The 26,819-nt window shown below is 38.9% G+C and overlaps 1 protein-coding gene across 1 annotated transcript in view; it reads right to left on the reverse strand.

Annotated features, from left to right (window-relative positions):
• RMDN2 (regulator of microtubule dynamics 2) overlaps positions 1-26,819 on the reverse strand; it is a 101,076-nt gene that overhangs the window by 9,855 nt on the left and 64,402 nt on the right. Inside the window, exons 5-9 of the mRNA XM_006882389.1 lie at positions 16,664-16,739; positions 15,724-15,801; positions 8,583-8,681; positions 2,303-2,356; positions 2,134-2,214 (exon numbers count right to left, since the gene is read on the reverse strand). Of these exons, the coding sequence (XP_006882451.1) occupies positions 2,134-2,214; positions 2,303-2,356; positions 8,583-8,681; positions 15,724-15,801; positions 16,664-16,739 (388 nt within the window). The remainder of the gene's footprint in view (positions 1-2,133; positions 2,215-2,302; positions 2,357-8,582; positions 8,682-15,723; positions 15,802-16,663; positions 16,740-26,819) is intronic.

The following is a 26,819-nucleotide window of genomic DNA, read 5'->3' on the forward strand; positions in this document are numbered from 1 at the left end:
AGCCGCCTGGTTTGACCCTTTCCAGGATGAATCTGTTTGTTTTCCTAGCAGTCCATGGTACTCTCAATACTCTTCTCCAGCACCACAGCTCAAAGTCATCAATTCTTCTTCTATCCTCCCTGGTCATTGTCCAACTCTGATGCATAACAAGTGATTGCAAAAACCATGGCCTGTATCAGACGCACCTTAGTCTCCAGAGAGACAACATTGCTCTTCAGTACTTTGGAGAGGTCCCTAACAGCAGATTTTCCCATGGCAATTAGTCTTTTAATTTCCTGGCTACTGGTTCTGAGTGTGTTGTCTGTGGAGCCAAGCAAACTAAAGCTGTGAACAATCTCAATCTCTTCACCATCCATCCTGATGATGCCAATACAGAAGTATAACTTTGATAAATGACAGGAAAGAAAAGAATAAGGTGCATTCTTGATAGGGGATATCAAGGAACTTTCCCCTGAAGATAGGATCTTCATGCTAAGGTTTGGAGAGTGAGTAGGGAAGATTGTTAACAGCTTCAGTTTGCTTGGCTCTACAATCAGCATTCTTGGTACCAGCAGGCAGGAAATGAAAAGACAAAGTGCACTGGGAAAGTCTGCTGTAAAATACTACTCCAAAGAACTGAAGAGCAACGATGTCTGTCTGGAGACTAAGGTGCATCCGAAACAGGCCATGGTCTTTGTAATTACTTGCTGTGCATCAGAGAGCTGGACAATGACTAGGGAGGATAGAAGGAGAATTGATGCCTTCGAGCTGTGGTGCTGGAGAAGAGTATTGAATGTACCATGGACTGCTAGGAGAACAAACAAGTTCATCCCTAAGAGGGTGGAGCCAGGCTGCTCCTTGGAGGTAAGGACTCTGAAGCTTCGTCTGACATACTTTGGACATGCTACAAGGCAGAATCAGTCCATGGAGAGGGACATAATGCTTGGACGGTAGAGGGACAGCACAGGAGAGGAAGATCCTCAATGAGCTGGATTGATTCAGTGACTGGGGGTTAACGGGGGTAGGTGTCTCAGAGATGATGAAATTGGCACAGGACAGAGCAGGGTTTAGGGCTGTTGTACATTGGGTTGCTATGAGTTGGAGGCAATTTGATGGCATATAACAACAACAACAACAAATCCTAAAAGTAAAGAGTTTTAAACAAGTAAGTGATGTGCTGATATTTCTATTTAATCTGCTATATTGGCTGTTCCTGGGAGGCAAAACTGACCTGATGGTCCATGAGAAAGGAGGGTGTCCTAATGCTTAATCTAGGTGAACAAGGACAAGTGCAAAGCACGTGACAAATTCAGAGCTCCTGGTTGCGGGGTGGATGGTCTACATTAGGAGTACTGAAGGAGAAGGTGCCAGACTCCTGTTTCCCAGCTGGGTGAATGGACTTCCATGTGCCAAAAAGGCTTGAGGCAATGTAACGTCATATTTACAACCATTTTTTATTAGTTGTAGATATGTAAAGGATAAGAAAAAGTTAATATATATTTCTAAAACTCTTCATGACAACTCATATGCTAATGTGAGTTGGGACTGATGGTGCCAACCCCTTGTACACTCTCTCTGCTCAAAGCTATCTTGTCTGCACCCTATAGAAGTTCACCCTCTAGCTCCCCAGTATCACACTGCCCCATTTCCTGTGTTGTAACAGCCAATGGCAAGTGTTGGGATGTGTTTGAACTTCTGGTCCTTGATTTGCTAGCCTCTTAGGAATACAAAGGTTGTCCTGGTGGCTTGTCATCCTAAGGAGATACTGCAACTTCAGCCATCTTAATTCTCACATTCTTATTGGACTCTTATGTTGCTGTTGGGATCATTTGGATTCACGGTCACCCTATGTGGGCGGAGTGGACTGCTGCTCCATGAGGTTTTCAAGACTGTGACCTTTCAGAAGGAGACTGCTCGACATGTCTTACAAGGTGACTATTGGCAGTTTTGAACTGCCAACCTTTAGACTAATAGTTGAGCCCTTAACAATTGGCACCACCCAAGGACCTCTTCACAGGACATGGACACTCCAAGTAAAAAGTGATTTAGTATAAAATAAAGCGTTAGGTTTTTCTAATTTCTAGTTGCTTATACTTAGAGCTTGGAACAGTAACATTACACTAATGGGTACACACCATCACTGTAGGAACTTACCTCATTCGTAACAGAAGGAATTGACAAAGCTATATTACAGAACTTCAAAGCATTCTGCTTTTGCTCAAGATCCAAATAACACTGGAACAGAAAGATGAGTAATATTAAAGGTAATCACAATTGCAAGTCAACAGATTAAAAAGAATCATAAAACAGTGTTCTTCCTTACCTTTGCCAAGTACGCATAATTGGATTTGGAATAACCAGGGTTGAGCTCTTCAGTCTGATTTTAATGTAAATATATAAGAGAATAACAGGATTATAAAAAAGAGAGAGAGAACAACAGGATAATTTTTAAATGACAATAATGACAACAAAAGAAAACAACATCTTTCAATGAATAAAATATTATCATTCAGATTTCCCCAAGAATTTAGTCTAGCTGGTTTCCATTTGCTTTTATCAGTTAAAGTAACTTTTAGTTACAGAGAGAGTTTTGATTTTATTTTTAAATTTCATACTGATTCATTTACAAATTTTGAATACACTGTTTTTTACAAAAGATCCTTCCCATGTCCTTCATCCCCTCTACTCATCAAATTGTGCAACTCTATGATTAACAACCTACCACCTGCCCATCCTCACCCTTCCTGCTACCACCCTCCTCCTCCTCTTGGATCCTTATACTCACTCTACAATAATGCTTTTACACAGTATTTGTTCTTGTGGGACTGAGTTAGTTCACTCAGCATAATGCTCTCCAGTCACTCTCACGTTAGGCAGTAATTTACAAAATCATTGCTCCTGTGTGCTGCGTAGTATTCCATTGCATGAATGTACCACAACTTCTCAATCTATTTGATTCTGGTTAGACATCTGAACTGTTTCCATGTTCATGTGATGGTGAATAATGCTGCTATGAACATTGGTGTGTAAGTCTCCATTTGATCCTCAGTTCTCATTTTCTTGGGGTATATTCTGAACAATGGAATAGCTGGGTCATATGGAATTTCTATGTTCAGCATTTTGAGGAAGGACCAAACTGCCTTCTAGAATGGTTATATCATTTTACAATCCCACCAACAATGTATAAGAGTTCCCATCTTGCCACATCCAGAGAGAGTTCTTTAATTTACCCTTTAAAATAAAGTTGACTAGTATGGCTGGGTTTAGAAGGAGTCGTGGTACTAAGGATATTGTAGCTGATGTTAGAGGGATCTTAGCAGAAACCAGGGAATACCAGAAGAATGTACATCTGTGTTTGATTGATTATGCCAAGGCGTTTGACTGTGTGGATCATAACAAACTGTGGCTGACTTTGAGAAGAATGGGAATCCCAGAACATTTAATCGTGCTAATGTGAAACCTATACTTTGACCGAGAGGCAGTCATCAGAACAGAGCAGGGTAACACTGCATGGTTCAAAATTGGGAAGGGTGTACACCAGGGATGTATCCTATCTGCATACCTTTCCAACCTGTATGCAGAGCAGATTATCTGAGAGGCTGGGCTCTATGACGAGAAGTGTGGCATCAGGATTGGTGGAAGATCTATTAGCAATCTGCATTATGCAGATGACACAACCCTGCTTGCTGAAACTGAGGAGGACCTCATGCACTTACTGCAGAGGGTCAAGGACTGCAGCCTTCACTATGGACTGAGGCTCAATGTCAAGAAGACAAAGATTCTCACAACTGGACCAATTTGCAGCATCAGGATGGATGACGAAGAGATTGAGATTGGTCACAGCTCCAATTTGCTCGGCTCCACAGTCAACACTCTTGGCACCCGCAGCCAGGAAATAAAAAAAACGTATCGTGATGGGCAAGTCTGCTGTCAGGGACCTCTCTAAAGTACTCAAGAACAATGGTGTGTCTCTGGAGACTAAGGTGCATCTGATAGAGGCCATGGTCTTTGAAATCATTTTTTATGCATCAGAGAGTTGGACAATGACTAGGGAGGATAGAAGGAGAATTGATGCCTTTGAGCTGTGGTGCTGGAGAAGAGTATTGAATGTACCCTGGACTGCCAAGAAAACAAACAGATTCATCCTGCAGAGGGTTAAACCCTTGGAGCTACTCCTTAGAGGCAAGGATTCTGGGGCTTCGTCTGACATACTTTGGACATTTTGTAAGGAGGGACAGGTCCTTGGAGAGGGACATCATGCCTGGGAGGTTGGAGGGACAGCGCAGGAGGAGAAGACCCTCTATGAGGTGGATTGATTCAGTGACTGAGGCACTCGGGATGGGTGTGTCAGAGGCAGTGCAATTGGCACAGGATAGAGCAGAGTTTAGGGCTGTTGTACATAGGGTCGCTATGAGTCACAAATGACTCAACCGCACATAACAACAACAACAACAGTATGGTCATACAGCTTACAGAGCAATAAGATACTTAAAAGTTTCAGCAGGTGTTTGGTTCACCCCTTCTCTACTTCTCTGATAGTGATGGCTGTAGAACTATTCCTCATCAATTTGTCGTTCTGGGCAAAGAACATCAAATCATGCAACATCAGCAGATGAAGGCCCTTCATTGGCTGGAAGCTTTACTCTACCTTTGATGAGGTAGCTCTTCCTCAGTCATGTTCCAGGTGCCTTGGGACTTAAGGTATTCATTCTCTAGCACGATTTTAAACCATGCTGCACTGATATCAACAGGGTTTTGAAGCATCCATTAGTTCAGAAGCAGCTAGCTAGTTTTGCTTTTTAGTTCCAGTACTGAAGGATTCTATGGGCGAAATATTGAATTACATGGGAAGCATAAAAGAAGACAGAACTAATACTTGGTGTCACTGTACCAGAAAGAATTGGCTGATACAGAACCATTTCAGAAGTAGCATGTGATCAAGAACTATAGGTACTGAAGAAAAAAGTCTAAGGCACTGGCAAAAAAAAAATAAGAAATTGATAGAATGCCAATTGAAATGTTTCCACAAATAGACACAGTCCACGGCATGCTCACTCATCTAAGCGAAACAATCTGGAAGACAGCTACTTGGGCAAATGAATGAAAAGGATCCCTACATGGGTCCTTTCCAAAGAAAAGAGATGCAGTAGAACATGGGAATTATCAAGGAATATTACAAATACTACAGGCAAGTAAAATTTTCTGAAGATTATTTAAAAAGGGCTAGTAGAGTATATTAAGAAGAAATTTCTAGAAATTCAACCTAGACTCATAAAAGATCATGAGATAAGGTATATGATGATGTCATATGTATCTTGGAGAGAATACCAGAAAATTCTTCACTTATGTTTTATTGACTACACAAAAACATTCCACTGTGCAGATCATAGCAAGTCATGGACGACAGTGAGAAGGGAAATCTCTGAACACTTCATTGCACTCATGAAGACTGGTGCAAACACCAAGAAACAGCCATTTGTACATTAACTAAGAGATACAGAATGCTTTAAAATTAAGAAAGGTGTGTATCTGGGTTGTATCCAAATACATGTGTGTTAAAAAAAAAATCCAAGAAGCTAGACTATATGAAGAAGATTACAGAATTGGGTTTGCATGAAGGTTCTACTATGTAGATGACACAATTTGGCTAGTGGAAAGTTAAGAGGACCTGAAGTACATACTGATGAAGATCAAAGACTAAAGCTTTCAGTATGATTCCACCTCAATATAAAGAAAACAAAAATTGTCACAACTAGATCAATAACATCACCACTAATAAATGGAGAAGAAAACCAGAAACTGTCAGTGATTTAATTTTACTTGAATTCACAAGCAACACCCCTGCAAGCAGTAGTTAAGAGATACTGCACTGGGCAAATCTGCCATCAAGGAAGAGATCAAATGATGTATTGCACTGGGAAAATCTGACATCAAGGATCTCATTGAGGCTCCACAAGAAAAAGACTGATAATCAAATTACAAAATGGACAAAAGGTATGGCAAGAGTTTTCATAGAAGAAGTTACTTGAATGGCAAACAGACACTTTAAGAAATGCTCCAAATCACTGGAAATAAGAGAGATGCAAATCAAAACCACAATGAGGTACCATCTCACTCTAATAAGAGTAGTAAAGTTTCACAGGGCAGCAAGTAATAGATGTTGGAGAGGATGTGACGAGAAAGGAACTCTTGTACATTTTTGGTGGGATTGTAAAATGGTGTGATCATTTTGGAAGGCAGTTTGGCGCATCCTCAAAAAGCTGAACATAGAAATTCCTAAGACCCAGCTATTCCATTTCTGGGAATATACCCTGAAAAAATGAGAACTAAGTCACAAACTGAGATTTGTACACCAATGTTCATAGCAGCATTATTCACCATTGCAAGAACATGGAAACAGCTCAAATGTCCAACCACAAATGAATGGATTGAGAAATTATGGTGCATTCACACAATGGAATACTACAAAGCACGCAGGAGGAATGATTTTGTAAATTATTACCTAATTTGGAATGGACTGGATAGCATTATGCTGGGTGAACTAACTCAGTTCCATAAGGACAAATACTGCATAAAACCATTATTATAGAATGAGTGTAAGGATCCAAGGGAGGGGAAGGGTGGAAGCAGAGGGATGAGGTTGTGCAGGGGGCGGGGGGATTAATCATGGGGTTGTACAATCTGATGGGTGAAAGGGTGAGGGGAAGTTGGAAGACTCTGTTCTGGAAAACAATGTATTCGAATTTTGTAAATAAACTAGTTAGAATAATAAAAATTTTAAAAAAGAAGAATTTAAAAAAGAGTCCTCAAAGAGATGGATAGATACAGTGACTTGAATAATAAGCTTAAGCACAGCAGAAATGCTGAAGATGATGAAGGATCAGACAAGGTTCACTCTACTATAAATATGGTTTTTATGAGTAAGAACTGTCTCCATGGCACCCAAGCACAACAGGAGGCTGGCAGCTATGTCACTGGTATTTTAAATGTCAGCAGGAACACCCACAGTATATTGGCTTCAGTGAGGCTTCTAGATTAAGACAACCAATGAAAGTTTTACAGACACAATAAAACATGTTTGACAATGTGGAAGACAAGCCTCCTAGGATGGAAGAAACTCGGAATAAGACACAATGGTAGCAACAAAGACTTGAACATAACAACTATCAAGAAGATGACCTAGGGCCAGGCAAGCTTCATTATGTTTCATATGGGAGAGCATACTCAGAGCTAACTCATTGTCACCTAACAACATTATATTAGGCTATTCAAGGATATCTGAAGAATATTTGGGACCAAATATAACAATAAGGGTAGTGCTTTTTTATGGATTCATGAGTTGGAAAGCTATCCTTAGAGTGTGATAGTGAGGGCTGGGGTGGCTAGAGCCTTCACTGAGGTTGCTGAGTTTGTTTTCTTTTAAATTGCATATTGGTTTGCATACAGAATCTGTATACATTGTATTCATTTATTCATGTACATTGTATTTCTTACAATCATTCCCTTGTATTGCCTTTTCTAAACTCAATCACCATTGATCTATGCACCATCTTTTCAGGTCCCCACTGGATCTAAATTCTTTCACCCACCTTGCTCCACACACCAAACTCTGTGTTTCTGTGATTTCCCCATCCTCAGCAATCTTGCCCCCCTCTCCTCCCAGTTTTGAACTTTTATCCACATTTTACGCGTTACCCTTCTATTTGTACAATAATGATCGTATGCAGTATTTATCCTTATGAGACTGTGTAAGTTCACTCAGAATAAAGCTCTCCAGACCCTCCCAAGTTATGTAGTATTTTATTTCACATTTTAAAAACTTCATTGAAAGTAACTTTTGAATATGCAAAGGTAGAATTGGTAGTAATATATATTTTTCTAAGAAATAAGAAATCATAACAGGATAGACTTTCACAGAAATAGTAATTGTTTCATGCTTACATGTGCATCTTATGTAGTATTTTTTTTAAAAATCATTGCTCCTGAGTGCTGCATAGCATTTCATTGTGTGAATGTGCCACAATTTCTCAATCCATTCAATTGTGGTAGGACTTTGAGCTGTTTCTATGTTCTTGCGATTGTGAATAATGGTGCTATGAACACTGGTGTACAGATTTCAGTTTGTGTATGGAAGTTCAAGGTGGTAAGAGGTGGAAGCAGAGATGTAAGAATGGGCAGGGGGAAATCATGGGGTCAGGAGACAGGATAAATTAAATGGGAAAGAAGGGGTAATGGTGGTCATAGTTCAACGGTGATTAATTTTATAAAACACAATGTATGAGAATGATCATATGAAACACAATGTGAATGAAGGAAAGTGTGAAACACAATGTATATGAATTTTGTATGCAAACTGACATAAAATAAAAATTTTTAAAAATGCAGTTTGCTATGTATAACTGGCTATTCTAATTAGTTTCAATATAAAATATAATTCCTATCCTAAAATGTTTAAACAGAACTCTAAAGTGAGAATAAAATCTGGGGCTCCACTCACAGATCTACATGTGAATAAGAGAAAAATTTCCCCGGCTACAAGGGTAAAGGGGCTGGTGCGGATGGCAGTCAGTTTGACACTAAAATAATGGATATGCAAAACATACCTTAAGGAAATTGTTCAAAGCTTCTTCGACAGTTGAGGAAGGTATTTTTCCAAATAGAGTAGCAGCCATTTTTTTCTCAATCCAGCTGAGTTTTGAAACCTGCAAATACAAAGGAAAATTTTTTTCTTATTTGAGCTGAGATACATACACCTCAGAAAACAAAAATCCCTATAACCAAACTAATAAATAGCACACTTAATGAAGAAAAGACTGACGTTATCAATAATTTCATTTTTCTTGGATCCAAACTCAATACCAATGGAAGTGACAGTCAAGAAGTCAAATGGTGTTATCGAACTGGACAAATCTGCTGTGAAGGACTTCTTTAAAGTCACCTGCACATGACCCAAGTCATATGTCATGGGTTGAGCTGTATTCCCTGCAAACACCTCTACATGATATAATGTGGAAATTATGTTAACCACGATCTGTTAAACCAAATAGCTGTAGAAAGATAAAGAGTAGAAGGCAACACTCCCTAAACGGAATGACAGTCCTAATCAGGAGGCAGGGACGTTCCCCTAGAGCACGACTGCAATACTTTTAATCTCACTAGAGATCTAAAAGGAGCCTGGGGTGGTGGGAGGGGACTCAGTACCACCTGGAATACCACCAGGAGTGCAAGTTGCCTTTTTGGATCTAGGCCTCTGCCTGATGGAGCTCTCTGACACCACAGAATGCCAAACATGTGGAGGTCTCCAAGGAATGCAGGGCTGACAAATGCTGAAAGAAGGACCCTGTCTCAAAACCAAGGGAAAGAGGGCCTTCTGTTAGAGCTGGCACCCCCCAAATTTGGACTTTGGCTCTCCAAAACTCTAAGAGAATAAATATTTGTTAGTTAAAGCCATCCAATGGTGGGATCTTTATTATAGGAACAGTAGATAACAGATACCAAACTACTTTCCAAGGATTCATATATATACAGAAGCTGGACAATGAATAAGGAAGACTGAAGAGCTGATGCCTTTGAATTATGGTATTGGTTACGTGAACAGAATGAACTGTCAAAAGAACAAATATGTCTTAAACGAAGTCCGTCCAGAACACTCCTTAGACCCCAAGGATGGTGACATTTCCTCTTATATATTTTTGAGCACATTATCACAGAGCGACCTTAAGAAAAAGACATGCTTAGAAAAGTAGAGGGTCACGACAGGAGTCCAGAACGAAGGCTGCATAGTGGAGTGGACTTGGGGGAGCAATTGTATAACAATGAAAGAATTTTACGTTTCAAAGAGAAGAGTGAATTGGGTGGAGGGGTGGGCAAAACTTCATCTCTAATACTTTGGACATATTGTTAGGAGAGGCCACTCCTACGGAAAGGGATGCCATGCATGGAAGCATGGTGGGTCAAAGAAAGAGAGGAAGGCTGGGAGTGTCAGAGAAAAAGAGGAAGATCCTCAAAGAGATGGATAACACAGTGACTGCAGCAAGAGACTCAAGTATATCAGAGATGGTGAGAATGGACAGGATAGTACAGGAATCAGCTCTGTTATTTACAGGGTCGCTGTGAGTTGTACTCAGCTTGATAGCACCTAACAACACATGCACATACACATTTATGTGTATAGATATGATAGTACTTTCATCATACATAAGCATATTTTGTTGTTGTTACTGTGTACCATCGAGTCAGAACTGACCCATAGCTGGCCCCCTGACTGGTTTTCAGAGGCAGTTAATTGCACAGGAGGAGACTGCTCATCCTTCTCCTGTGGAGATCTCAAACCATGTTCCTTCAGGATTGCAGTGCAGCTTCTTGCCACTAGGCCACCAGAGCTCATACATATGTATATAGATGCGTTTTAATAGTATCAATATGTTGTAGTATTTTTCCTTTATTCATTGTAAAAATACAAAAAAATCAACTCCAGAAGCACTATTTCAAAAACAATTTTAAAAACTCATTATTAACATTTGTTTTCAATTGGAGAAAATGTAGCTGGATGGGGAACAATGCAATGTGATTTGTGCATCAGATTGGTTAACTCTGCCTGAGACAACCGCGAAGTCCTAATTGTTGTGTGGGGTTGTGACAGCCACCAGGCCCGAGCTTCGCTCTCTTCCTGCTTGTTCTGTGCTGCACACATGGTGTGTGCCCCACAGGGCCGCACTTCATAAATAAACAAGGGTCCTCAGACCACGGAGTCTGCAGAGGTACAGAATATACAACTACAGATCATCCTCTTATCAATTAACACTGAAGTGAAACTTAATTTACATTTTTAAAAATATATTTTAAGATTTTTTTCCCATTTTCTTCAAATATAGACATTAGATATTTCTTCCCCCCCCTTTTGTTTTCCTACCAGATCTTTTCCCTTTCATTTACCCATCCCTCCTTCCACTCTTCAAATTGTGTGACCATATGATTCAGCCCCCACCCTCCCTTGGATCCTCATACTCATTCTACAATAACCGTCTTATACAGTATTTTTGTTTACGAAACTGAGTGAGTTTATTCAGCATAATGCTCTCCAGTCCCTCTCATGTTAGGTAGTAATTAACAAAATCATGGCTCCTGAAGGTTGCATAGTATTTCACTGTGTAAATGTAGCACAATTTCTCAATTCATTTCATTAGATATTTCTTTTTAAAGATTAAACTGGTTCACAAAGGAAACCTTTCTGAGCAACTGAAGCTTCCTTCATCCAACCCCACCCGGCACCTTCCTTCCCAGCTTCATCTTCTGGATTTTCAAGTAGTCATTATTTTCATCTTTGGTTTGTGGTTTGTTTTTGTTTTGCATTTTTCCCTTTGCTTTTCTATATAATTTTACTCACTATACTTAGTTTCATGTCTATGACATAGTTTTTGTTTGTTGCTTTAGTTTCGTCGGGTTTTGGTATTTTTTTTTAAAAAACCAAAAAACCTTAGTATTAAGTTTTTAAGATTTCATCCGTGTGATGTAATAGTGTAACTGAAGCTAAGGAATTTTTAATAACTGGATTTTGCCATCGTTTAAATATATGCCCACATTTTCTACTCACTTGTGACAATGGACAAAAAGTCTTTTTCATATGTTTTCTCTCAGGAATCGGGCAGCTGTAAAAAACCTTATTCACGCCTCTGGGGCATACTGATGAGAATTCATCTAGGTTCATCACAGTGCGGCTGGATCAGAATGTGGACAAATAATCAAACTCAAAGTCCAGGGTGGTTTCCATTTTGAAAATAATGTTCTCACCAACAATGTAAGAATTCCTATTATTCCATAGCCTTGAAGACCTCATACTTCTATTTAAAAATTTTATCAGATTGTTGCTGTTAGGTGCTTTTGAGTTGACTATAAACCACAGGACAAAAGTTATACAGGTATCCAGGACTTTCATTCAAAGGGTCGCTATGAGTCACCTACGACTTGATGACACTTAACAACAACAACAGCGGAGAGAGAGAGAAAGAGAGAGAGCAGTGGGTCTAGTGGACACAAAGTCATGCTCCCAAGACAAAGGTGGGTGACTCTACCCCATGGCCCTCAGGCCTGCCTTTAATTGTTTCTGGTGAAACATTCTTCTAGGTCGTGTAACCGGGTATGTTCACTTGTTGTACAGAGGTAACTCGTGGTTGCTGTGAAGCTGAACACTGTGGCACTGATGAGTCAAATGCAAGAATGGTTACCCATGGTGGACAGTATTTTGTGGAGCTCCGCGATTAAAACTAAAACAAGCTTGGAAGCAGGAGTGACATCCACTTACATAATATTTTGCCTCTGAAAACCCTATGAACTTGGAGAAAGGACGAAAGTTATATAGGAGATGTCCAGGACTTCTGTTCATAGGGCCACTACGAGTTGCCTGTGATTCTATGGCACTTAACAACAATCTAAATCACAGTGACCCGATGAGCAATAGATTGGAATCCTGGCCTACTCTGCACCATCCTCACCCATCTCTGCCATGCCTACCTAAGCCCATTGTTACAGCTACTGTGCCATTCCATCTTATTGAGGGTCATCCTCTCTTTTTCTGACCCCTTTTCTTTCCCAGTTGCAACAGCTTTCTCCAACTATTTATCCCATCTGACAACAGGCCCAGAGTACGTGAGATGAAGTTTCACCATCCTTGCCTCTAAGGAGAGTCCTGGTTGTACTTCCTCAAAGACAGATTTGTTTGCTCTCTTAGCAGTCCATGGGACATTCAGTATTCTTCATCAACACCACAAATCAAAGGCATGTCTTCTTCTTCAATCTTCCTTACTCATGTTCCAACTTGCAGAAAGCAATTGAAAATATCATGGCTTGGATCAGGTGTATTCTAAACGGACGTCATCACTCTTTAGCACTTAGAAGAGTGAAAATCCTTGACAGCAGATTTTCCCAATACAACATATATTTTGATTTATTGACTGCTGTTACCATAGATGTTGATTGTGGATGCAAATAAAATGAAATCCTTGACAGCTTTAATCTTTTATTCATCAATCATAATGTTGCTATTGGTATAATTGGCAAAGATTTTTGGTTTTTTAATGTTCAGATATAATTCATATTGAAAATTATGGTCTTAATCTTCTGTATATGCTTCAAGTCCTCCACACTTTCTTCAAGCAATTTGTTTCTTAGAACTTCTAATTTTAAGGGCTTTTTAAACACCACATTTAAACATGTATAGTTTGATTGCCTCTGGCCATAAAACAAGGTTTATATGATATGAATTTTCTTACATTAAGACTTGCTTTATGGTTTCATATAAAGTCAATTTTAGTAAAGATTCTATAAATGTTTGAAAATGTGTATTCTCCAATGATTAAGTGCAAGTTTTTATATAGGTTTAACAGATCAAGCTTATTAAGTAGGAGCCTTTAATATTTTAGGTCCTTCCTAATATTTCCAGTTCTGGTGGTGCAGCCTGTAGGAAACTTTACTGGTCACCCAACGCAACTCCAAGTTCCCTGTGGGAAAAGATGGGTAATCTCCTTCTGTGTAGTTTACAACTTTGGGAATCCAGTGGAAGGTCAGCTCAGCATTGACTCTGACTAGACACAATGAGTGTGTGTTGAATTTTGACTCACTGTCATGGGAAAAATATTGAATGAGGTTGGAAGAATCAAAAAAAGATAGAAGAAATACACAGAGTCACTGCATGTGAAAAAGTACTAGCTGAGGTTCAACCATTTCTGGAGAAATGATCAAGAACTGATACAATAAAATAAAAAGCACAGACTTCACTGAATATGTTCGTGAAACACAAGGCTCTGGGAATTAATGGAATACCCACTGATACTGCAACAGAATGGTCACTCATTTCTCACAAGAAGTTTGGAAGATCACTACCTGTTCAACCAACTAGAAGACATTTACATTTGTGCACATTCCCAAGAAAAGTGACTGGACAAAATGTGGAACTTATAGAACAACATCATTCAGAAGTAAAATTTTGTTGAAAATACGTAAAAAATGGTTGGAGCAAGACTTAAAGCACTTACTGCTGAAGGTTAAAGACTATTGCCTTCAGGAAGAATTACACTTCAAGAAAAAGAAAACAAACAAACAAATCTCTACTACTGGATCAATAAAGGATAATCATTATAAATGGAGAAAAGACTATAAAGTTGTCAAAGATTTAATTTTACATGGATCCACAATCAATTGGTAGCAGCCATCAAGAAATAAAGCCATGTATTGCATTTGGCAAACCAGCTGCCAAGGACATCTTTAAAGTGCTAAAAATCAAGGCTATCACTTGGAGATCTAAAGTGTGCTGGACCCGAGCTTTTTTGTTTTTCAGTCCCTTCATAGGTATGTGCCAGGTGAACAAGGCACAAGCAAGAGTGAAGAAGAACCCATAATGCCTTTGACTTGTGGTGCTGGTGAAGAATACTGAAGATTGAATAGTCTGGAGACTCAGAACAAAAACATGATCTTGGAAGGAGGACAGTCAGCATGTTCACTTGAAGCAAGGCTGGGGAGGCTTCATTTCATAGACTTTCAGCATGTTACAAGGAAAGGTCAGTCCCTGCAGAAAGTCAGTGAAAAAGAAGATACTCAAGGAGATAGATACATTGGCAGCATAGCTGTAACAATGGGCTCACTTGCAGTAGCATTTTTGAGCATGAGGCAAGAATTCATTTTGTTGTACATAGGGTAGTTATGGGTCTGAGCTGACTCAACGGCATCTAACAACAATACAACTTAAGGTATAGTTTCACATTTTGTTAAATAAATAACGTCATGCAAAACACTGAGTCTTTGACTGTGGCTATTGCTGTATGCATTCAAGTTGGAACTGACCCATAGGTGACCCTCCAGAAGGTTTTCATTGGCAATAAAAGCAACACAGGAGGAAACTGTCCATCCTGCTCCCAAGGAGCAGCTGCTGCATTTGAACTGCATACTTTGGGGATTTCAATACAGTTTCTTACCACAAGGCCACAAGAGGTCCTTCCTTAGACTGACTTGTGTTGCTGTTGTGTACCATCGAGTTGGAACTGACCCATAGTTGACACTCCAGTGGGTTTTCAGAGGCAGTTAATCTCATGGGAGGAGACTGCCCATCTTTCTTCTGTGGAGCTCGAACCATGTGCCTTTGGGATTGTGGCATAGCTTCATACCACGAGGTCATCACAGCTCCCCCCTACACTGACTAGAGAGATTTATTCCTGCTGTTTTTACATAGTTTAAATCCCCTTCTAAATGAAATTCCTTGAAAACAAGGAGGGCAATGTTTTATTCATCTCCTGGCCACTTAGTAAGCACATAATGCATGCTCAATAAGCTGGTGAATGAAGACATTTTTCCCACACATTCTACCAACACATTCATGCAAAGGTGGAGCCCCTGAGAGGGCTCCCAGGGGAGACAGAGACTACTGCCAGCACAACAGAGAGGAAGGGAAAAGAAATGCATACACACAGCACATTACATAAGAAACAATATAGAAAATGTGTTATAAACATATTTTATAAATGGTAAACAATAATAGTCATATTATATTAAATTATAAGGCTGTATCGTATTTGATACTGTTTAATCATTTTCCCCAAAGTATAGATGGATTTGCCACAGATTGGACTCAACTTGATCACACTGGTTTTTTAGTTTGGACACACAGGGTGACACAATAAATGGACGAATATCACTTTAAATGTATTAAATCAGCAAGATTTAATTAAGATTTACAGACAAAGGCATTAAACTTACATGATAACAGTATCTTCCATTGAGGAAATACAAAAAGGGTTCTTCAGGTATATATTGGATTGCTTTATCTAGATGTTCCTGAAAGAAACAGTCAGAGGAACCTGAGTTTCAGATCTTATAGTCTCAAAGCCTGGTAATTTCTGAGGTGCTTTTCTAATGCGGTCTCTTTCCCCAATAAATAATTCCTATTAATAATTTAGTTATCAAGAAATATTGCTCACGAGTTCCAGAGCAAGGTCTATAATGTAACAAAACTACAAGTCAAAGTGTTACTCTAAAATAGAAATAATCCAATTATGTCCAAAAATGTTTGCCTGACCCTGGCTAACACTTTCAGAGGAGCTGACAGTAAGGGACAAGTTATAGGGTGTAATGGAGGGAGGAGTTTCAGATGGGAGAGGAACCCATTTCCCTGGTATTGTCAAAATAATTGTTTATCCATCTGATAATTATTGAACTGAGAGGTTATTGATTAAGTTATTATAAATAGAGACTTCATAAATAATACATAAATATATTATCTGTTCATAAGCAATACATAAATAACTATTTTGTTCATTTACTACAATAAATTTAAACCTTAGATTGATTGGCTCCTATTACCCTGCACTAGATCAGGATATATACAGTATATCAGCTAATTCCTTCCCATCACGCTTATGATGCTACTGACCAGAAAACCTGAGTTCCAATTCTCTATCTGTAAAAAACCGATACTCATATATAACATAAACTCTATCAGGATTTATAATTTTTAATCACCCAAGTAGTTTGATTCTTATTATTGTGATGTTATTTAAAAACGGCATTTTCTTTTCTCCCTTTAAATATTTTTTTTTAAAAAAGATAAATCCCTAGAACTAAATTTATTGATTCATTAGATTTACATCTGGTTAATAAAACAGTTACAATAAAACATTATTAATATAAAGAAAGATACCTTGAAGCGCTGTCCATAGCTGACTTTGTTTTGTAAGCCCTCAAACTCAGACATATAGCCACACAAAACTGCAAACCTGAAACAAACAGTGGGGGAGCAACGTTCAATAAAATACTATCAAATATTACACATTAAAAAAATATCTAAAGCATTTATCAATACTTAACTAAAGCATTCATAAAATCCAAATGTTCTAAAAACAGCAAATACTTGACATTAACATGAGGTAAGTCTCCTAACTGGGGATACTAATAATCTTACAAATGTGCTGTGACAGTAACATGACCTAAACATGTAATGTGCTTGGAACAGTGCTTGACAGTTATGTCAAGAGTTTCATTAAATGTTAGGGTCACTATTAATAGCAGCAGCAGCAGCATCCAAGTTACAAAGCAGCTCTCAGGAAGTCTTGTCAGATATACATTAAAACTGAGAAATATACTGTGTCAACAGATTTATATATTTAAAAGTATTACTAAAAGTTTCTCAACCTTTTAAAATATTTTCTTTAACAAAATAAAAATCTCACGTTCTATTTTAATGTTATTTCAAGAGAAAAAACAATATAATAACAATAATAAAAGTCAAGAGTGATTTAGACTATGGGTTTTCAAAAAATTATCTTCAATCTTTCCTAGAAATACTTTAGTAAGGCATTCTAGACTATTATCTTTTCCATTTAGAAACATAAAATTTACATAAATCATTATTTGACTATAATTTTGAGTGTAATACTTCTTCAGCACATGCTTACTTTTTTTTTTTTTGCTTATTTTTAAAAATGGGAATGTCAGTTCGAATCCACCAGATGTTATGCCGGGGAAAGAGGGACAATCTCCTCCTGTACCAGTCAGATCTGATTTGACGGTACACGCGCGCGCACACGCGCACACACACACACACACACACACACACACACACAAAATGAATAAAAAATGGGAATGTGTTACTTTCATATTCTGATTTTTTTTCTGAATTTATGCAAAATTCTTCAGAATATTTTAGAGTGCTTTTCTGAGATGAAGTACCTGTTTTTGTAAATATTTAAAATGTAGATGTTAATTTTTATTTGCATTTTCCTAATAACTGAGATAAAAATTTAATTTTGGATGTTATTTAAATAATTTCTACAGAGAAGCATAATTTCCAGGTACAAAAGAGAAGAACATGGTCAGCCTTTCTAAACCTTAAAGAATTGAAGAAAAAGTTCAAGCCTTCACTCACAATACTGAATGTTTCTATGGGCAAAAATACTGATGATGATGGAAGAAGTATCAAAAGATGGTAGAAAGAATACACATAATCACTGCACAAAAAAAGAATTAATTAACCCTGAGTCATTTTAGAAAGTAGCATATGACTGAGAATCAGGGGTAATGAAGGAGGAATCTAAAGCTACACTGAAGGCATCGGCAAAAAAGAAAATTCCAGGAAATAAGTGACAGAATGTTAACTGATCTGGTTTAGCAAATAGATGTAGCCCTGGACATGCTCAGTCATCCATGCCAAAAAATCTGGAAGACAGCTACATGGCTAAACTGACTGGAAGCGATCCATATTTGTGTTCATTTAAGGAAGGAAGGAAGGAAGGAAGGAAGGAAGGAAGGAAGGAAGGAAGGAAGGAAGGAAGGAAGGAAGGAAGGAAGGAAGGAAGGAAAGAAGGAAGGAAGAAAAGGGATCTAATCGAAAAGAACTGTATTTCCCAAAAATAAGTTCTGTAAACTCTAACCTCTGTGCCTGTGGTCATCATCCCATTTGGGAAGGGCTGTTTTATGTTAAAGAGACAGGGTTAATGTAGGATGTATTTTGAATCCATCTCTTTTGAGATATAATAGAGATTAAACACAAGCTAGAAGTAGAGATGAGGTAAAACAGATTACTAAACACCTGAGAATTGCCAAGGGGCCAAGCAGCAAACACAGGCTGAAGAGACAAAGCCCTTCCTTTAAATCTGCAGAGAAACACTACCCCCTCCAATAGGTGTTCTAAGTTTGCACTTCCAGCACTCTAAACGGTGAGAAAATAAATCTCTGATTGTCAAGGTTATTCACTGTGGTATTTTTGTGACAGCAGTGCTACACAACTAAGGTCGACACAGTGAGATGGAGGCGTCTCAATGAAAACTAACAGCTCTCAATTTCTATAACCAGACTGGATTTTACATATAACTCTATACTCACTACTCCCTTGTCCAGAGATTGAACATATAAGCAGCAGCTACTAGAAAGACTTGTGCTCTCAGGTGAAAACTGCCATTGCTGCCTCAGGCTTCAACAGGATTTTTTAAGTTGTCTGTGCCATTATGTTCTATTCTTCTTCCCAAAGAGTTCCATGTTGTTCACACAACTACATCTTCAAACTTGCCATTTTTGTAATTAGTTTTATAACTTTCGATTTTATTTGGACTTGAAACACTAGGGCACATTTTTATTTAAATGAATTTCTAATATTTTAGTAGATATAGATTTATAGAAAAGTTGAAGAGAGTTCTTGTGTATCCCCTTCCAAATTTCCCCACTGGTCACATCTTACATCACTACTGCACATATGTTACAACTGAACCAATATCAATATACATATATATATTTACAAAATATGTTTATTAAATATATATTTAAATATATATTTTTTTATAAATTTCCATTTGTTTTTTCCCTAATGTCCTTAAGAAAGCAAAACAATACAATCATTAACCAACAAAATCAACCCAAACCCACTGCTGCAGCGTCAATGACTATTGATAAGAACCTGATAGGATCCAGCAGAACGACTCCATTGGGGTCAAGGAAAGCTTTAGTAGTTGTCTTTAGAGGGTCGAAAGTCAGTCTCAGATTTCTGATAGTGTTTGGGGTCAGTCCACCTAAACTCTCTACATTCTTCAAGGGCCAACTGTATTTGCTTTTCTACAGATTCAAAAAAGAACCCAACTACTTATCTGCAATGGATTCAAAGTAATACATTCTCCGTTCACTAGTCTCCAGTAACTGCATTCATCTTATATTTTCTGAAGCCAGAACAATCCGTCCTCATCTAGAGGCGTGTATTTTAACTGTCTCACCATACTCTCAGTGAAGGGGTGGAGAAACCATTACACCCCCCCCCCCATTTATAAATACCAGTATATGATGTAGGAGCCTAGTGGTAAGAAGCTGCTCTGCAATCTTGAAGGCATGTGGTTCAAGGCCACCAGCTGCTCCACAGGAGAAGGATGGGAAATTAATGTGCGATTAACTGCCTCTGAAAACCGGCCAGGGTGTCAGGTATAGGTTGGTTCCAACTTGATGGTACACAACAACATGACGTAGGAATGCTTAGATCCTTATCTTTCTGATAATATGTGAGGGTGATCTGGGACAATATATATTACTTGAGATCTTTCCCCTTAAGGTTTAAAACATTATTTCCATTGCTGTGTATCACAGATTTCAAAGAAAATCTGTTTACTTTCTCACAAAGGGTCATCACTTCTTTTCTTGTAATGGTTCCACCAAAGCCTGCAATTATTTTTTTCCATAGAGTTCACACACACACACACACACACACACACACACACACACACACAAAGTCATTTAATGTTTTGTTTTGCCAACTCTTAAGCTCTTGGGGGATGCCGGGGAATATTATAGTTTATGAGCTCCATCTGGAGGCCACTCTAACTCTGCATGCTTTCACATGAATTCTGCCTTTTCTTTGCATTCACATGGAAGATATCTTTACTCAATGGTAAACATTACTATTCCAGCAACCCCATGAGTTTTCCAGTAGCACTTTTGATTCCACATTGGGGAAATGCTGAGTATATAAGAATACAAGACCTGAGTTCTGTTTTGATTTTCCACCTATTTTGAGTCACTGGTTACACACACACACACACACACACACACACCCCCTTGTTTACTCCATTTATAAAACAGAAACAGGCTATCCTGTGACTCACACGCTATCATGCATGTGGGTGTGTTGTGAACAGTAGAGCACAACAAATTTTAAGACATTATTTATAACTAGGGCCAGGTCTATTTGGCTAACAAAACTGAAAATCCTTTGAGGTCTTTACTGTCTCAAATGAAGAAGATGACTGCAGCCTTCAATATGGATTGAGGCTCAATGTCAAGAAGACAAAGATTCTCACCACTGGACCAATTGGCAGCATCAGGATGGATGGTGAAGAAATTCAGATTGTTCACAGCTTCAGTTTGCTTGGCTCCACAGTCAACACTCTTGGCACCAGTAGCCAGGAAATTAAAAGGCGCATTGCCACGGGAAAGTATGCTGTTAGGGACCTCTCCAAAATACTGAAGAGCAATGGTGTCTCTCTGGAGACTAAGGTGCATCTGATACAGGCCATGGTCTTTGCTATCACTTGTTATACATCAGAGAGTTGGACAATGACTAGGGAGGATAGAAGGAGAATTGATGCCTTTGAGCTGTGGTGCTGGAGAAGAGTATTGAATGTACCATGGACTGCTAGGAAAACAAACAGATTCATCCTGGAGAGGGTTAAACCGGGCTGCTCCTTAGAGACAAGTATTCTGAGGCTTCATCTGACATACTTTGGTCATGTTGTAAGGAGAGACCGGTCCTTGGAGATGTATATCATGCTTGGGAGGGTGGAGGGCAGGCATGAGGGGAAGGCCCTCTAGGAGGTGGATTGATTCGGTGACTGGGGTAATCAGGATGGGTGTGTCAGAGACAGTGCGACTGGCACAGGACAGAGCAGAGTTTAGGGCTGTTGTACATAGGGTCGCTATGAGTCGCAAGCAACTCGACGGCACATAACAACAACATAGAACAACATATTTAATGAGAACACTTCCAGAGAAAATGTAGGTAGTGTTAAATTTACAAAGCAATTACATTTTAGAAAAGATGAATATGACCAGCAGTCAGTCAGTCACAATGATTTGGAACCAACTCACGACTAACCCTCCGGTGGGTATTCGGAGGCTCTAAATTACATGGGAAGAGACTGTCTATCTTTCTCCCTCAGAACTGCTGGAGGATTTGAACAGCCAGAGGACAGTGTATCTCCCTATGGACCATGTCACCAGAGCTCCTTGTTGGACAAGGCTCTAAAATTAATATTCATAGAATATGAAACCTTTACAATAAAAATCTAACTCAAACCAGTTGCATGTGAATGAGTTCAATGTATGGCAACCCTAGGTGTGTGGAGAATTTCTCTGCAGAGTTTTGACGGCTGGGACCATTGGGAAGTAGCTTACTAAGTCTTTCCTCCCAGGTGTTCCTGGGTTTGACTGAAAGGCCAGGCTTTTAGTTAGTAGGACAGCACTTAATTGTTTCCACCATCAGATGCTCCTTGCCTTTATGGTAATCATCCTGAAAGACTTTATCTTTTGTTTAAAACTGAAGGTTCAGAAGCTATCACATAGCATCATAAAATCAGGAGCCTGAAATCTTTTGCTGTGGGAACAGACAACAATTGCTCTCTGCTTAGAGGACAGGTAGCCTTTGTTCCAATCACAAGCAGCCTCTAGGCTATGAGATATTCAGTATATATCTTTAAGTCAAATGTACAGGCAGGTTAGAACAGGCGCCTATGGTTCTTGTTCAGCTTTACATTTGTTCGCTGCTGTTGTTAGGTGCCATCGAGCCAATGGACTCCTAACAACCCTATGGACAGCAGATCTGAACTTTGCCTTATTCTGCATCACCCTCAAGCGCACTGTGGTAGCCACTGTTTCAATCCATCTTACGGAGGGTCTTTCTCTCTTTTGTTGATCCTCTACTTTTCCACAGTATGTCAAGAAAAACGTTCCTAAGTTGTTGTTGTCATTGTTGTTGTGTTTCACAGAGTTGGAAGTGACCCTTAGCTGATCCTCTGGTGGGTTTTCAGAGGCAGTTAATTGCATGAGAGGAGATTGCCCATCCTTCTCCCGCGGGGCAGCTGGTCACCTCAGACCTTGTGCCTCTGGGATTCCAGTGCAGTTTCTTGTCACTAGGCCGCCAGAGCTCCAAGTGGTATGAGGGCTAAAATAGTTGTTAAAACAGCCAGCTGTTAACCAAAAGTTTAGCAGTTTTAACTCATTAGCCACTCAGTGGGACAAAGAGGTGGCAGGCTTCTTCTCTAAAGATTTATAGCCTTGGGGGTCTGGCAGTGTCACTATAAGTCAGAACTAACTCTGTAGCAATGGACTAGCTGCTGGTTTCATTTAAAGAAATATTCAAAGATTTTTTGGATGATTTAAAAGGTGCACATGCAACAAGTGAAGGTAACTGTGATGAAGACTTTGTAGGTAGGGACTCATTCAATCTGTTCAGAGTATAAATTAACATTAACATTAAAGGCCAAGTACAAGTTGTCCCTATGTTTTGGTAACCTGGGTACTTAAATTCAGACTTTTAACATCATTTTGTTTATAAAACTTTATTTATAAAAACAGGAAGCTAAGCTGGCCTACTCACCACAGTTTGTCACTTATCCTGAATGAATGAAAAAAGTTTCATTAACATATTAACGTCCTGGTAAGGATTCCAGAGAAGAAAAAACTTTCTCTCAAAAATTCATTACAACTAATTACAGAAATAGTTACCTTTACCCACTGTTTCTAAAATCAAAGTTTAAACCTCTCATTTTAATGTTCCTAGATCTCTATCATTCAATTGAATGAGAACTCTTATGTTCAGTAAATAAAAAATATTGTGAGAATTAGACATACTGAACCCTCAAGTGTATTTACTTTTAATCAATTGATTAGGTTCTAGTATTTTTAAATAGAAACTTGAAAATGAATCAGAAAGTATAGGAGACAACTGGAACATTCTTTTGTGTGCAAGTTTATAAGATTTAAGCTTGGAATAAATCATATGGGTATAAACAAGGCAAGTCATTCACACACACACACACACCCCATTATCAGCTTGCTGTGGGTTCTCCAAACATACACACCACACACGCACACACCAGGTTGCTAGGTTTGCAGCTCATCTCCTGTGCCAAATGAACATAGTTTTCAAAGAACTACTCATATCCATGTGTTGCTCCAAGATAGAGATCTGACTCCTGCAGAGGAAAATGCAGAGTTTATAACTGGAGCTCCCCCTGCTGACAACAGAGGAAAGAAACAGGTTTGCTTTTGGGAAAAGGACTGTAGTTCATAGTCAAAACCAAAATCAAGTCACCCGTGAAAAATAAGCCGTCCAGGGTCTCCAAGGCTGTAATCTTTACACGGGGAGACTGGCACATCTCTCCTGCAGAGTGGTTGGTGGATGTTAACCACTGACCTCCCATACAGTAGCAGAGTGCTTTTTACTACCATGTCAACAGGGCTCCTTCAACTACAAAACAGTAAGTACCACTTAAAACCACATAGTCTCTTTCTTGGTGTTTTGTAATTGCAAACATTAAAGAATCAAGTCCAATGCCATCAAGTTGATTCTGAGCCATAGAGACCTTTCTAGAACAAAGTAAAACTGGTCTAAATGCTTCCAAGGTTGTAAAGGTGAACACTACTAGGTTCAAACTGCTGATCCTTTGGTTAGTAGCCAAGTGTTTAACCACAGAACTACCGGAGCACCTTTGTAAGTATCACCCTCTCTTTCCAATACCAGACACACCAGTGAGTTTCCAATGCTGTGAGTCACACAGGAGACATCTTCCTCCTCAAGGGCCACTAGTGATTCTAACCCTCAGGGCGAGGTGACCTTTCAGTTAGCGGTGCAACCCTCTAGGGACATGCCCCCAGAGCTCCATTTCTGTAGGTATCGAGAGGGTCAAAATAGTCTCAAGAAATAAATGTTTTGTCCCAAGTATAGTCATCACTCAAAAAAGTTCATTGCTGTTGCCCTGATTCCTAGCTGATCCCTGCAGCAAGTTTCCAGGGCTGTAGATCACACAGGGGAAGAATGCTCATCTTTCTCCTGAGATGACACTGGTGGATCCAAACTGCCAGGAAAACGTCACCTTTGGACAACAGCATAACTCTCTGTGGACAACTCTCCCAAAACTCCTTAAAGATTTCAAAGCAGTGATCATAACTGTTAAAAGACGAGATGAAATAATATTGAAAGAATTAAACAGTAACTCCACAGCCTCTAGAAAAAAGGAGAGAATAAGAACAAGAGCTGAAATCAATGAGATAGAAACAGAAAAACATTTGAAACCATCAACAAAACTAGGAGCCGGCCTTTTGAAAGGGTCAATAAAATTGAGAAACCATTGGCAAACTTAACAAAAGGAAAAAAGAAGACACAAATAACTCAATTAAGGAAAGACAGAGGTGACATCATAATAGAACCAGAGGAAATAAAATATGTAATACTGGAAGATTATGAAGAGCTTTACTCTGACAAATTTGAAAACCTAGAGGAAATGGACAAATTCCTTGAAACTCATGTCCTATCCAGACTGACAGGGACAGATATAGAACACTAGAACAGACTCACCACAAAAGAAGAAATTAAACAGGTCATAAAAAGACTTCCCCACAGAAACAGTCCTGGACCAGATGGCTGGATTTTACCAAACATTTAGAGAAGACATTAAGACATCATTAAGTCTACTTAAATGATTTTAAAAAACAGAAAAAGAAGGAACACTCTCAAAGATATTCTATGAAGCAAGCATAATCCTAATACAAAAACCAGGCAAAAACATTACCAAACAAAAACAAATACAGACCAATATTTCTCATGAACATAGATGCAAAAATCCTTAACAAAATTCTCACCAATAGAATTCAAAAGCACATAAAAAAATTCATCTTGACCAAGTGGGATTCATAACAATACGGTTCAGTATAAGAAAACAATCAACATAATTCATCACATTAACAAAGAAAATAACAAGAACCATATGATCCTAGCAATAGATACAGAAAAGGCATTTAATAAAAGTCCAACATCCCTTCTTGATTAAGAAACTCAGTAAAATAGGAATAGAAAAGAATTTTCTCAACATAGGGAAAAATATATATGCAAAACCAAGAGCCAACATCATTCTCAATGGATAAAAAGTAGAAACATTTTATTTGTGAACAGGTACTAGACAAAAATGCCCACTGTCACCACTTCTATCCAATATGGTATTGAAAGTGCTTGCTAGGCCAACTAGACAGGAGAAGGAAACATAAGGCACCCAGATTGGTAAAGACATGGTTAAACTATAGCTATACACAGATTATATTTTAGTGTACACAGAAAAACCCAATTAAAAAACCTCTTAGAGCTAGTATATCAATTTAATAGAGTGGCGGATACAAGATCAATATCCAAAAATCAGTGGGATTCATCTACCGTAACAAAGAGAACTCAGAGAAGGAAGTCAAGAAAGCAATGCCATTTACAATAGCCTACCACAAGTTGAGATGCTTTGGAATGAATCTAACTAGAAACACAAAAGACCTATACAAAGAAAACTACCTAGCATGTCTGCAAGACACAAAAAAAAGACCTAAAGAAATAGAAAAAAAAAATACCCTGTTCATGGACAGGAAGACACAATATTGTGAAAATGAAAATCCAACCAAAAGCAATCTACATGTGCAACACAATTCCAACCCAGATACCAAATTTATTTTTCAAAGATATAGAAAGGGAAATTGTCAAGTTTGTTTGGAGAGGAAAGAGACCCTGAATAAGCAAAGCACTTCTGAAAAACAAAAATAAAGTGTGAGGCTTAGTACTCCCTGCCCTCAAAACCTACTATACAGTGGTAGTAACCAAAACAGCACAATACTGGTACAATGACAGGCACACAGACCAATGGTGGTTGTTGTTGTTGTTATGTGCCGTCGAGTCGCCTGAGACTCATAGCGACCCTATGTACAACAGCCCTAAACTCTGCTCTGTCCTGTGCCAATCGTACTGTCTCTGACACTCCCATCCCAATTATCTCAGTCACTGAATCAATCCACCTCTTAGAGGGCCTTCCTCTCCTGCGCCGTCTCTCCACCCTCCCAAGCATGATGTCCCTCTCCAAGGACCTGTCCCTCCTTGCAACATATCCAAAGTATGTTAAACGGAGCCTTAGAAACCTTGCCTCCAAGGAGCAGCCCGGTTTGACCATTTCCAGGATGAATCTGTTTGTTTTCCTAGCAGTACTCTCAATACTCTTCTCCAGCACCACAGCTCAAAGGCATCAGTTCTCCTTCTATCCTCCTTGGTCATTGTCCAACTCTCTGATGCATAACAGGTG

This window comes from Elephantulus edwardii, unplaced genomic scaffold, assembly GCF_000299155.1.
Source record: "Elephantulus edwardii isolate Elephantulus edwardi_28Jun2011 unplaced genomic scaffold, EleEdw1.0 scaffold00019, whole genome shotgun sequence".
Lineage (NCBI taxonomy): Eukaryota > Metazoa > Chordata > Mammalia > Macroscelidea > Macroscelididae > Elephantulus > Elephantulus edwardii.